The sequence below is a fragment of the Mytilus edulis genome, chromosome 7 (assembly GCF_963676685.1).
Source record: "Mytilus edulis chromosome 7, xbMytEdul2.2, whole genome shotgun sequence".
NCBI classification, from domain to species: Eukaryota; Metazoa; Mollusca; class Bivalvia; order Mytilida; family Mytilidae; genus Mytilus; species Mytilus edulis.
The window spans coordinates 18,126,220-18,141,436 of NC_092350.1; the positions used below are offsets into that span (position 1 = coordinate 18,126,220).

General features: G+C 31.8%; 1 protein-coding gene across 1 annotated transcript; it reads left to right on the forward strand.

Annotated features, from left to right (window-relative positions):
* The first annotated feature begins 294 nt into the window (after positions 1-294).
* Positions 295-5,346, forward strand: LOC139480915 (cell adhesion molecule 1-like). The gene is made up of 4 exons (XM_071263861.1): positions 295-607; positions 1,894-2,169; positions 3,992-4,105; positions 5,013-5,346. The coding sequence occupies exons 1-4, from the start codon at positions 295-297 to the stop codon at positions 5,042-5,044; spliced, it is 735 nt and encodes a 244-aa protein (XP_071119962.1). The 3' UTR covers positions 5,045-5,346.
* Positions 5,347-15,217: the final 9,871 nt, after the last annotated feature.

Consider the following 15,217-nt stretch of genomic DNA (forward strand, 5'->3'; position numbering starts at 1 on the left):
AGATTACTATAAATACGTCACACAATAAGAATTATTGATAGTAGACAAACATATTTGAAAGGGAATGTGGTGCATAAAATATGGGTTCAAGTCAAGGTTCAATCTTTCAGGTTGGGGTTTTTAAGTATATTTTGGATTGGTTTTAAAGAGCTTGCGTCTGTTATTAAACCTTACATAATTTACTTATTAAAATGATTAATTACTTGAGTATAAGTGATAAAGTTTGAACTTCAATAATAATCATGGGACCAGATGACTTTTTAAAGGTAAAAAAAAAATGGTCATATATTACATATGTTTTATTTACTTTTAGATGCACCGAAGGAGCTTATCATTTTAAACCAACATACAGATGGAATCATAAGTCAAACGGAGGGTCAAATGTTAAACATAACATGTCAAGCAATAGGAGGAAACACAAAGGGAAACATTTCCTGGATTAATGTTTCAGATATTTCATCAAACTTTATCGAACTTATTAAATGGCCGTTTGTATACTTAAGTTTTACAACAGATTATAAGCATCATCGAAAGAAATTAACATGTGGTGTGGCACATGCTTTGCTTAGTGGGCACATGGAAGAATCAGTAATATTAAATTTACTATGTAAGTAACAGCTAGTCATACATGTCCTATACTGTTAGGATTTCAAGAAAGTTCAAGAAATATCAAATCCTTTCAGGTATTGGTGAAATTTACCATTTTAAATCAATTTTCAATTATTAACAAAATCCAAATTCGAATTATAACATTTGTAGGCAGGCAGGTATGTATGTTATCAATTTTTACACTTAGTAGCAGTTTTCAGGCATGTGTTATGCAATTAGTGTTCAATATAATTTATACATCATTTTGTACTTTATTTGAATATATTAACTTATCAGGTCTTTCGGATTTTTAATTGCCTATTCATTTAACTGAGACAGAAAATCAAAGTAATGCAATAATCCAAGGATTAAAAGATAAAAATGTTACTGAAGACAACCAATAGTCGACTTTGCACATTGTAATTTCCTCATTCAACCCCAGTTTTAACTAACGATCAGTGGGATAACATAAGTAACATTCAAGTATGTGTAATAACGAGTATTTACAATCGTTACCGGTAAAACACAGTTTACTCTATGGTATTAACATATGTATCTGAAGAAAATAATTTTAAATCGTACAAGGTAAGAAAAGTCCTGCAGTTGCTAACACATTGTTAATATATCGGCGATGTCATTTCGGAAAAGATTTCACACATAAATTTTTCGAACAGGGTAACATGTAAGAAGAAATGATCTTGAAAAATGCTCAAAGTATTCAAAAGGGAAAGTAAGTTTACCCAATAAAATAATACAACAATGATTAATTATTTGTGTTAAACGTGAACAAAGCACATGTTAATATAAACATATAAAATACCGCCAGTGCTGGACGTACACATTTGTCGAAAATAATTCCACTTAGTATGTTTACGACCAGATTTTTGGAAGCCAAAATCCAAATGCAAAACTTATTTAAAAACATTAAAAAAATAAACCAGGTATAGAAATGAACAAATGAAAATCTTACAAGTGCATTCAGAGTTGAATTGTGTCCTTTAGCTAATATTATGTCACCATAATTTTGATAAATCAAATCCCTTCCTATCTTTATTGAAAAACATGAAATAGGCTCTTCTTGATTTATTTGTTGCACTTGTGTTTCTCATGCAAGTAGTAATCTGATGGTAAGTCGAATACAGTGGTGTCAATATCGACAAAAATGGATGGGATTGTCGTTTCGATAGTTGGATCATTTCAATGTTATTGACAATAATGGTTTTCTTTTATTTTCGCATACGTATAACGCTGCCGAATGTAATGTTTATTTATCAACGACATAATGATTAACATTTTACTTTGCAGACAGACCGAAGATATCAATTAAAAGACATACAGTTAATGAATTAACAGAAGGCCAACGAATTAAATTGGAATGTCTATATACAAGCAATCCCTCAAAGACAAATATAACATGGGAACAAAATGATATAATATTGTCGTCGAATCCAATTTACGAGAAAAATAACATAGATACAAACGACAGTGGTATTTATACTTGTATCGTTTTTAACAGTTTAGGACATGAGCAAGAGAATATATCTATATTGGTCAACACACGTAATGACACAAACAATAGCGGTAAGTTTTGAACAGCGGTATACTAATAAAATTGAGAATGGAAATGGGGAATGTGTCAAATAGACAACAACCCGTCCATGTTGCTTTATTTATGTTTTAACTGATGTAAAATTTGTTGTAATACTATACAAGTTAAACTTTTCTTATCTATGTGTGCTCTTTTGTAAATGCGGGTGTTTTGTTGACGCTGTCATACAAAAACAGTAATTGAATAAAAATTTGAAGGTTTAACTTAACCATTTTTATTGATATTTGGTGTAATTATATATTTTTACTCATATTGTTTTCTGATGGTAGAAGAATTAAATTTCCATGTAAAAAGTTATAGTTCCATGAATAGGGTGGATTTTACATAAATCACCTTTTCATCTGATGGGGAGCTGCTATTCTATATTTTTTACAAATACAAACAACATCAACACAAGAAATATACATGAAGGGTGTATTAGAAAAAGGCTACATTCATTGTTTACTAAAATAAATTCCATGTTTAAGCTCCCACTTACTGAGGTCTTGTAAAACCTTCTACAGGAAAAAGAAAACACCCTTTTCAAAAAATTCACTTCCTTATTTTTTAATGATGGTCTGTGATACAAAAACAACCTGATTTTTATTTTTTTCTCCATCTCTGCATGTTTTCATGAAATGAACACATGTAGATGATTCAAACAATGATCTTTGATAAACACGACTATTTCAGGGTTCCCATTTATCAGCAGTAACATACCTTCATATGCCACATCGTTAGGCATTTAAAAATCTTATTTGATTCATGTTAACAAGGCAAAATATATTCTTCATTAACGAGGATGTACTTTGACAAAGGAGCAGGGTTGTAAAAAAACTGACTGCAATAGTCAGTACATAAGATTTACAGGCACATTCGAGATTTTAGGTTCATTAGTAAATTTTAAATAGATTACAAAATACTAGTATTCTAGAGTCGACTATAATTTCTTAAAAACAAAACTAGTACTATTAGTTTACAAATCTGTGTGGCAAATTTGTTAACTAGTACCACAATGACTTTGAATATAGTAATGATGAAATAATTATAAACTTTATTTGGATACAGTAATAGTTGTGTCTGTTTGTGCGTATTTCCATCCTTCCGCTTGTCTTACATTTCTGTAAATTAATTGAAATGAAACTTATACGTATACGGATTGAATGTATAGGGGATGGAGAGAAGACTATTGATTTAAGGGTTGAAAGTTAGGTGTAACCTAACCAAAGATAGAAGAAAAACAGATGAACAATGGTTCCGAGGTAGCTACCAGAGATTCCCTTGCTTAATGAGAGCAATACTTATAAAGAAAAAGAAAGGAAGAAGACTTTCGGGTTTAGGGTCAATTTGTCAAAGGTTGGAATACCGTTACTAAAGATAAAAAGCAAATGTACAATAATTTGTACAAAGATGGCAAGCGGATTTTCACATGAAAGTAAAACAAATGAAAGGTGTGGGAGGGAGAAAATAGCCAATTGATTTTGGCCTTTTTTTCTTTTTCTATGATCATCCTGTCAGCGTCTGTTTGTAGTTCCAACATTTTACTTGTCTAGACCATGTTATGTAAGACCTAGATTTGTGGAAACACACCTTCTTATAAATCCTTAAGACATGTAAACGTAGACAACATTAAACCTTATACCTTTTATTTTTTATCTAAATTTATATCTCAAACTCTCAAACTGAAAAAAAATGAATTTGAAGTGATTTCTTTTGTCATATTAATATATAAAACTGTTCACTGTTTTATCCAATTGTTATTAATATTTTCGCATTGATTGATCACAGCAATTATCGTATTTCATTCTTTGCCAGATTCGTCAACTGGAATCGGACCATTAGAGGTAGTCATGATATATGTGTGTGTATGCTTCTGTGGAACGCTTTCATTTTGTTTAGCAGCATTTGTTCTTCCCAAACGTAGGAGAGGTACAGTACAAATATCTTTGGATTTAAAATTTAAAATTAGTCCTATATTTTCGGTGTTCTAAACAGTGCACAAGTGGACGATTCGTATTTTACATTCATTTCCGTCATCTTTATCAAACTATGCAAAATATTGTTTTCAGTCACATATAGTTTGCGCTTATTTTATGACTTGGCATCAGATCATTGAAGATCACATAGTCTCATTTAAACATTGCAACATCTTATTTGATCATTATTCATTAGAAATAAGCTGTTATATCCTTAAAGCTTACATTTTATTGCTATATAGAAAATCAGGAAAAATCATACAAGTCCGCATATCAGTGTTGCTATCCCCCAAAAGACGTTCAGGGAATCAAAAAGATATTACTTTCTGTTAATTTGTCTGTGTCAGAAATGTTCAATGCCTTCAATAGGATTGCCAATCACTAACGGTTGTGTGGCGATAAAGGTTGGATTTTAAATGCCTCGTAGTATGTGCATTAAATTTGATGCTGATATCATTTATTACTAGAAACTGATTGTGCCTCTAAAAGGGACAGATGTCTGACATTGACAATGTCCTCACCAGAATTTCAAACGAATTTATAAAAGCTGTCAAATTCCTGACAGTACAGGAATTTTCTTATGTATAAAAAGGGGTATTAAACCTGTTTATAGCTAGCTAAACTTGTATGACTGTAGCATAAAACTCCATTATATTGACAACGACGTGTGAACAAATCAAATAAGTAAATATGAAAATAACATCTTCTTTTACCTAGGTCAAGCTTTACACCCCGGTCAGTTATCAAGGGACTGCGTCACCGAGGCAAATATATAAAGTAACTGACTTGTATTTATTGATAATATAATAAGTTGGTTGTCTTCACAAAAGAAAGTAATTTGTAATATGTTGTTGTTTCAGTTAGGAAGAAACCAACTGTGCTTGATAAATGAACTAAAAATGGCTAAATCAAAAAGGCAAACATTGAACAGCCTGCTCAAAAGTGAAAAAAAAATATAATAGTGTCATCATTAAATTTGCGTCTAGCGAACTTGAGTTGGAGATAACAAGTTACAAAGTGAGAGAGAAAAGTAGCCTACCTGTTATTACTGACGCAGTACGTGTGAATTATACAAAGAAGTGTCTTCCGGAAAGCTGTTTCCTAGTTTCCTCATATTTGAGTGACACTTTAATCTTTTCCTTTCTAGCAACAACATAGATAGGAAGGTCGACTTCCTTTTTTATTAGATGTGCATGCATTATAAAATACATTATAAAAAAAGATATGGTATGAGTGAGAATGAGATAACTATCTATCCACAAAGAGGGGGAAAGATACCAGAGGAACAGTCAAACTCATAAAATGAATAAACTGACAACGCCATGGCTTAAAATGAAAAAAGACAAACAGACAAATAATAGTACACAAGAAACAACGTAGAAAACTAAAGACTGAGCAACACGAATCCCAAAAAAAAATGGGGGTGATCTCAAGTGTTCCGAAAGGGTAAGCAGATCCTGCTCCGTATGTGGCACCCGTCGCGTTGCACAAATTATTACAAACCCGGTAAATAGTCTAATCGTGGTGAAAAAGGAAGTGGATTGTAGTTGCAACCAGGGGTCGAAATTAGCGCTAGTCCGGTAGTCCGGGACTAGTAAAATTTGCGTCGGACCAGTAGATTTTGTCAGCTGGTGGTCCGGCGGACCAGTAGAAATTTGTCGATAAAAATCACTGATTGCATCGCAATCTCCGTTTGTTTACAGAACAATTTACCTGTGAAATCAATTACACGGTACTGGGGGGTATTACAAATGATCAAGTTAATTCATATCTCGGGTGAGCGTCCTTCACAACAATATAAAATGTGGAAATTTTTGGAAGGAGTTAAACCGCCGGACAAAAAAATTAAGATAACTGAAAATCAAAAGGAAGATCGAAATAAAGTATACGAAAGTGACTAAAGGAAACGCAAATTATACCAAAAATCATGGGAAAAAGATCGTGAATGGTTGCATTATATAGTAGATCGAATATTTCTGGACAGCGCTCCAGACGACCTAGTCAGGCACCCTATGGTCGTCGTGAGGATTGCGATGACGTGGAAGACAATGTTGATATTTTTCTGTCCTTGATCCTGATTTTGATAAAGAAAATCATTGAGATTACCAAAGCCTTTATCAAAATCAGAATAAAGACTATTCCTTTGTCTAATTAACTTATGTAAACGAAAGCATCAAAATAAAATTAAACATCTGTCATTTATATAAGTGTTTGTCAAATTAATGTCATTTTTGCAGGACCAGTAGATTTGGAGCCGGGCCAGTAGAGTTTTCAGTCCACTGGTCCGGCTGGCCAGTACACACAAACGCTTAAATTCGACCCCTGGTTGCAACATAAGAAACAAATGCGATATCATCTGTGAAACGGTATTCCATAACTGTCAACCGACTCGTGATGGCGTCCGTAAAATTTACGAAGGGATGATTTCAACCTCACCATTTGAAACTCTTGGTTAAATAGTCATAATGTTTATGAAAAGTCAACCATTACAGCTAAAAGCAATGGCCTTCAACATATATGACATTCGTAGTTCTATGACAAATCAAGTCCAGCGTTGAAGTAATTCATCTGTCATCAAATAACATCATTTGTTTGTTCAAGTGTATTATAAGGATTTGCTCATTTTTAACCGGATTTTTGTGACAAAAATATCGGTTATTGATAAGGGGATGCACGGCGGTCGGGCGGGTCACATAAATGTTGTCCGTGCATTAACTCATAAACCGTTCAACCAAAGCTTTTAAAATTTTAATATGTTTTTACTGACAACAAAACGGCTGTCAAGTTCAATAATGAGTTTTCATGAAGTACTATATTTATTCGTGTAGATTGAACTCACTTTTACCTTGTGTTAAGATTGCACTAAAGAAATTGAAAAATTGTTATATTATTGAAAAAACTATCTTCCACCTTTCACAGTTCTCCTGCAAAAGGTGAAAAAAAATGGAACCATTTCAACAATTAATTATATGATACAAAAAAGATAACTCATACTTAATGTGAATGTGTAACACAACTGGATGCGCATCACAATAGGACAGGGGTAGTGTGCATCCTATAGATAATATATATATATATATATATATATATATATATATATATATATATATATATATATATATATATATATATATATATATATATATATATGTATTTAAGAATTAAACGTGTGTTACTATGTTATGATAATTTGAGTTAAAATACTGTTGTATAACAAAATACAGAAAATGTATTTCACTATGTATATAATTTTCTTTATGAGTACATGTACGAATAGAATAACCATGTTGTATAAATAATATGGGGACGAAGTCCCCAATAACAGTAGAAAATTCAATAAAAAAAAATTCGGGAAAATTTCCCGAATTTTTCATTGTATACTAATGAACTCAAAATCGTTCAATTTTTTTTTGTCGTGTTTTGAAATCCCGGACCGGCGCAGAAATGTACAATGTACTTCCTTTTTCCGGTCTCGTTTGTATGAAACTTTGAGTAAAATATATATTTATCAGTCTAGTATAAAATAGGAAGGAACGCGCAATACCAATTTCATTTTTAATAATTCCTTGATATGAAAAAACGTTACCTGATGATAGCGTTTCTTTGTTTACATTGCATATGACGTCATAATTTAAATAACGTCACAACTAAAATTCCTAACAACAGAACCAAAATCGGAAACGTTACGGTATTTCCGTTTCTTTTTTTTTAACAAATACTTAAGTTACAAAAAAATAATTCATACAGACTTCGTCCCCATTTACAGGTAATACCTGCCTCATATTAATTATAATCTTTTAATATCAATTTAATCGTATATGAATATAAGTCAATGATTTTTTATTTTTTTTATTATTTTTTATTTTAATATCTTTTTTGTTTGTCTTTTGTATTTTTTGTTTTGTTTTTGTTTTATGTTTTTTGCTTTTTTTTAGTTTTGTTTATGTTTATGTTTGGTTTTTTTTGTTTTTTTTGTTTTTTTTTGTATAGGGAAGGGGTGCTAGTATAAGCACTGACACTGACAGGTCAAAATGAATAAACATGTATTATATTTTTCTTTGATAGTAAAAATGCATATAAATATTGTGATGAAGAAATACAAAATAAAGAATTTTAAAAAAAGTTCAATAATGACAATTTTGACTTATACGATTCTGGAGTTAAGATTCTTGAAAGATAGAAAAATGGCGTTTCCAGTCCTGCCCGTGCATTAACTCGCGAACCGTTCAACTAAAGCTTTTAAAATTTTAATATGTTGTTACTGACAACAAAACGGAGGTCAAGTTAAATAATGACGATTTTGACTTAAACGGTTCTGGAGTTATGGTTCTTGAAAGATAGAAAAATGGCGTTTCCAGTCCTGCCCGTGCATTAACTCGTGAACCGTTCAACCAAAGCTTTTAAAATTTTAATATGTTGTTACTGACAACAAAACGGAGGTCAAGTTAAATAATGACGATTTTGACTTAAACGGTTCTGGAGTTATGGTTCTTGAAAGATAGAAAAATGGCGTTTCCAGTCCTGCCCGTGCATTAACTCGTGAACCGTTCAACCAAAGCTTTTAAAATTTTAATATGTTGTTACTGACAACAAAACTGAGGTCAAGTTAGATACTGACGATTTTGACTTTAACGGTTCTCGAGTTATGGTTCTTGAAAGATTGAAAAATGGTGTTTCCAGTCCTGTCCTTGTATTTACTCATGAACTGTTCAGCAAAAGCTTTTAAAATTTCAAATATGTTGTTACTGATGACAAAATTGAGGTCAAGTTCAATAATGGGGATTTTCACTTTTTCTATTGAGGAGTTAAAGTTCTTGAAAGATTGAAAAAATGTGTTACCAGTCATGTTGTTGCATTTACTCATGAACCTTCAACCAAAGCTTTTCAAATTTTAATACTGATTACAAAATGAAGGTCAAGTTTGATATTGATGATTTCCACTTTAACCGTGAATCAGTTATGGTTCTTGTGATATTGAAAAATGCCAGGACACGAATAAATATTAATAATTCCGGTTTGCTGTCGCTCTGATAGCCTCTTGTCTATGAGTTTAAACAGCTTCTGATTAGTTTGATTTCATATTCTTAAAGTACCCTTTAAAAGAGTGACGAAAGGTACCAGAGGGACAGTCACACTCATAGATCGAAAATAAACTGAGATCGCTATGGCTAAAAATGAAAAAAGACAAACAGACAAATCATAGTACACAAGACACAACATAGAAAACTAAAGACTAAGCAACACGAACCCCACCAAAAACTGGTACAGTATTCGAAAATCGATTGATTGATACAAAAACAGTTGATGTAAACAGCTATCTACTCAACCGACTCAACTTAAGGAAAATTGCATTTCGAAACCTCATCAAACACGACTGCATGTAACTGCCAGATCAATCACCTCAGTAAAATAAAATGCAAATACTAGATCATAACAACAGAATAGAATTATCTCGATTGAAAATCAAGTGGCATCTCTATCAACTTTTTTAAATTTCGAGTTGTGAGTTCGAAACAAGCTCGTACTGGTTCACTCGACTCTAATCTTAATTGACTAAGATTGTCATGTAGCCTAGTTAAGATCGGTGCTTTGCTCCGGGCACTCCGACTTCCTCCACCAATAAAAACTGACCGCAACGAAATAATCCAAAAGTGGCGTTTAAACACCAACAAGCAATCAATCATTTAGTCTCTTGTGAGTTGTTATAGCGTAACGGACAACCAACAACAACTGTGTGTGGTAAACTACTGAAAATATATTAAAGTAGAATTTTTAACTTTACTTAAAGTATTAATTATTAATATCATCTGTAAAAAAACATTGAGCATATGCAAATGATGTTCATAGACATGTATAGTTTGTGAAAGTGGTCGGCGAAGTTATTTTCCGTGGTAATATATATCGTGACTGTGTTGAATCATTAAATTTATGAGTACAAAGCATTTTGAACGTACAAAGCAACATGTTTATTCATCATCAATCGAATTAACCATGATATCGTGAAAATAAATTTTTTTTTAAAAGTTATATCCCCTTACGAATTGCTTATAGCATTGTATATTTCTTGATCTTCTGTCCGATGATGACTTTTTATCAAACATGATTCAACATCTTTGCGGTTTATTTTGCGTTAAAGGTTTTCATGACTGGTTCAACCATTATTCACTTCATTTAGCTATGGTATGGTTTTATCCAAAGTTGTATCAGTACTCGTATTTGTATCGTCAAATAAACTCATCAAATGTACAGCTGTCCCAAGAATGATTTGGTTAACATTGTAGGTTCGTTAAGCTCCCTCTTATTTCAAGTGACCTTTTCCGAATTAGACTATTTACCGGATTCGTAATCACATAAGCAACACGACGGGTGCCACATGTGCAGCAGGATCTGCTTACCCTTCCGGAGCACCTGAGATCACCCCTAGTTTTTGGTGGGGTTCGTGTTGTTTATTCTTTAGTTTTCTATGTTGTGTCATGTGTACTATTGTTTTTCTGTTTGTCTTTTTCATCTTTAGCCATGGCGTTGTCAGTTTGTTTTAGATTTATGAGTTTGACTGTCCCTTTGGTATCTTTCGTCCCTCTTTCATTAGATTTTTTTTTAGAAAAACAACTAAATCTGGGCTTTATATTTCAAAGTGAGAATGTTCTCAACGGTCACATTAGCATCTACGTCGCATGATATTTCATTGTTTTCTTTTAATTTAAAGATTAACGCCCCCAAACTTTCGGAAATGTCTTATAACTAATGTAAGACCCGATAACTCTAACTAATGTTTACAGAATAGCAGACCCCCTTCCCCCCTATCCAGACGCTCATATATGAGGGTCAGCGGAGTTCAAAAGGTGGGGTGTTATAAGACTCTTCCTTTCTGTTTTCTGTAGATATTTGAACTTTTAATCTTCTGATTTGTTGAAATAATAACTTGAATATTATATTTAATTCACATTGATAACGATAAAAAAAATAATAAACTTTTTGGGTGTACGTTGGTGTTCGGGGTTTTCGGCGGTGTGCGGTGGTGTTCTGTGGTGAAAAGACCTACCGGAACATTATGACCCGACTATAATTGTTTGGAAAAAAAATATGGTATTTGTCAACAATCTAGAAAAAAGGAAATACAAACATTAGTACAGAAATACTAACGTTTTTAGACTTATCAAATACACATGAAATACAATGAATCTACTAGTACCCGACCGTGCGAGGGTTATATAGCCAGTCGAGGTCGTTAAAAACTTTCATCAGCACCTACACGTATAATAGCAGAATATTTACAAAAGTCAGTCATGGGCTTAAATCTGTGGTGACAGTTTAAATACAGAGACATGCATATTACACCGGTACAAAAAAATGCAATATTGAATATGATCGAATAAAAGAATGCTGGTCTCTTGTGGTGAGTTGTCTCATTGGCAATCATACTACATCTTCTTTTTTTATATTTGCAGTAACTGTAAGAAGAGCAAAGTACTAAATTGGAAGCTATATAACTGACAATGTACCCTTTGTAGTTTGAAGAAGTTATCATAACTCGTTTTTATAAACAATACATACCAAGTGTAAATTTTCTTAAAATATAAATGCAGAAATGTTTCAAAAGCATTTTAGTCTTGTTTCAAACTGTGAAATATTAAAATCAATTCTATCTCACTCTGAATTTAAATCAATTTTGCCTAGAGCATCACCGAAGATACTTTGAATGTCAAAATACGCATTTGAAATACATGATGCAATGCGATTGGTCCTCTTTATGTTAGAACGCAACAGATTGTGTCTCCTCTTCATGAGTATACATTGTATATTTTGCAAATAAACCTTATTTTACTGTTTATTTGAATGTTGAAATTTCTTCATCGTTTATTTTTTACTTAACTATATTGAATTATGTCGCTTTGTACCTAGACATAAATAGCTATGCTCATAAAATCAAAGCGCTATTTGATCCGTGCTTTTCATTCTAATTGAAACAATATTTTAAAAAAAAAGGCCTTACCTTATTTCTGTTAATAATACAATGATGGCCCTTTGTAGGTAATGATCCAGACTGCAAATAAACATGATTATATTCCTATAAATAATAAAATTTGCTAACAATAAAAAAATCTTTCACATTTTTTTATCACCAAGTACTGGGTAATGATAATCATAATTGCGTTAACGACTCCAATCGTCGTTATTTGTAATCTAATCAAAATACAAGGAGGGAGAAGATAGCATTCGAACAAAAGAAGACTAAAATAATAAAATTTTACAGTTCAACAAAATTACTTCGCAGAAATTGAAAGATAGAGTAACAAGAATCCCACAAAACAGGGCATAAACTCAAGCGTTATTTATTGCAAGTTCAATTTGGGTATCAAAAAGTAAAACAACAAAGGTACCGAACTACAGACTCCATGGAATATTCAAAACAGAAAGTCCCTAAACAAAATGCAAAACCAAAGATGAAATACAATTTGGTTATCTGTGACAAAATTCAACGTTCAACCAATAGAAATGGAGCCATAAATCTCTGAAATACTTCAAGTTGCTCTTACTTGACCGAGTACCAGGATGTCCTATCCAAAAAAAAAGGTAATCTGTCAATAAAAGTATAAACTCCGGGGTCAAATATCAGTATTATGAAAAAAATAACTGTTAAAGGCGTCAAGGAGAAACAAACATTTTTATTTGTAAAAAAAATACCATTTAGTATATTAATAATAACCTTTATGGAAAAAAGGAAAAACTTTAATAGAGTTGACTTAAATGTCATTATAATGTAAACATTATTAAAAAAATCTTTAACCAAAGAAGAAGGTCATTGGGAAAAATGTTTATGAATTAAATATTATTCGTTTTGATTTTTAATGCTTTTGGCAGATAAATAGTACACAGAGCATAACCAGCACATAACGGTGAAATGACAATTGTTTTTTGCGACAAGTGTCTTTGTTTTCTTCCAGAAAATTCACATCGAAGAGGTTTAGCTAGCTATAAAATCAGCTTCAATTCACCATGTTCTACATTAGAAAATGCCTGTATCAAGTCAGGAATATGACAGTTGTCATCAGTTCGTGTGGTGTGTTTTAGCTTTTGATTTTGCCATTTGATTAAGGACTTTCCGTTTTGAATTTTTCCTAGGAGTTCTGTAGTTTTGTGATTTTACTTTTCAATGATTTATTTCAGATCATATATGTCAAACAGTTTATATCTTAGATTTCAATTATACCAAAGTAACACATCTACGTGATCTATAAATCATCATTGTTACTTAAAAAGACTATTGATAAATTGGTTGCTTGGTTTGTTGGTATTCAACGCCACTTTTAACACTATTGGGCAATTGAAGGCGGTCGGTTTTTAAGGCTAGGGAAGCTGCAGTGCCAGAGAAAACCCACAGAAACTCATCAAGAAAACTGGCAATCCTGGTCAATTAAGATTGGAGTCGAGCTCACATGCAACTTTTGGAATTTGAACTCATGTCCTCGGTGTTGACAGAATAGTGATACAATATTTCACTAAAATATAAATAAACTAGACCTCTCGGCCACAGAGACCGTATTAGTTTTATAAAATAACATTTTCGTCATTATGTAAGTTCAAAACAGAAGAGAAATATTCTGCAATATCATTTTCAGAATTGGTGTTTCATACTGACAAAAAGGTATAGATTATGTTTTCCCGTGGAACGTCTAGATCTGTTATGCGAAATAAAAAAGCATTGCCATTTGGGAAGTTTTTTAGAATATATCTGTGCATTTAAGATGATTTCAGAAATTTCGAAGAAATTGTGCACAATTTTATGCGGTGAACCATCAAATGTGTATTTAAGTACATTTATGAACAGGCACTTATGGCATTATTTTGTGACATTCACTGATCATACTATATTCGTTTTTATGGATTATGTGGTTAATAAAACGGGTCGGTGAAGAATTTGTCTTTCAGATTTATTTAAGGCTTTCCATAAAACATACAAAAAACATCTTCTTTAGCATAAGGGTTTGGATCATACTTATTTTGATACACACTTGTGTAAAACGGCTATCAAGGTCATTACATGTTATGATAGAAAGATATACCATTTCTTTTAAATGTACAGTAATTATCTTCAAGCTGCAATGCTCCACAGCCTGGTATATTTTGTATGCAATTTCGGAATTTTGAAATTGTAGTAGTTTCAAACAAAGATGAGCATTTGAACGGGACCAAGCAATTGCAATATTTATAAATTACTACGAATTCGTCGAAGGTTAACTTGTAACATTACAAGTCGTAATATTTCTCCTTCTCTTATATATTAGATTGATGTCGTCTTTTCACTTTAACGTAAATATTTGTTTTCGGTGAGAAACCATCTGGTCAGGGCATTAGTTTCTTTTTTTTTTTTTCTTTTTTTTTTTTTTTTTTTTTTTTTGAAGGTATATATATTTTATTGAAATCTTTACATTTGTTAGTTTAAAACATCGATTACCGGTACCTTATCCCGGCCTCGTTAACATTAGTAATGATATTTATATATAAAGGAGTTAGTGGTTGTTAGTAATATTCACCAAATATATATATATATAATGTACCAGTATAAATACATGTAAGTTAGATGCTAACAAATATAAAGATGGTTCAATATAAATGTCTTATAAAACAAACAAAAAATAAATAGTTCTTCATAAATGACATATTATTTAGTTTTGGATTTTAAGGAATCAAACAAAGATTATAAATCCATAGTAGTTTCATTTCTTTTTTCTCTTTCTCCTCTCTTCCCCGCTTTTCTAAAGCAATAAATGTTTCAATGATTTTATTGAATTTTAACTCCTCCCTCACAAGAAAAAAAATATAAATAAAAAAAATAAAAATAAATAGCTAAGATAAGCTTTAAAACACACTGAAAGTAATTAAGAAAAAGAAAAGCAAAAAAAACCCCAAAAAAACGAAAATGGCCCTTATAGCCCCTAGTCCTTTATGAATATATAAATAAATATCAGGAAATAACAATGTAAAGAGGTAAATAGAAAAAAGAAATGAGAACCACTTGCATTCACTTTCACTTTCTCTCAGTCTCTCATACACACATACAATT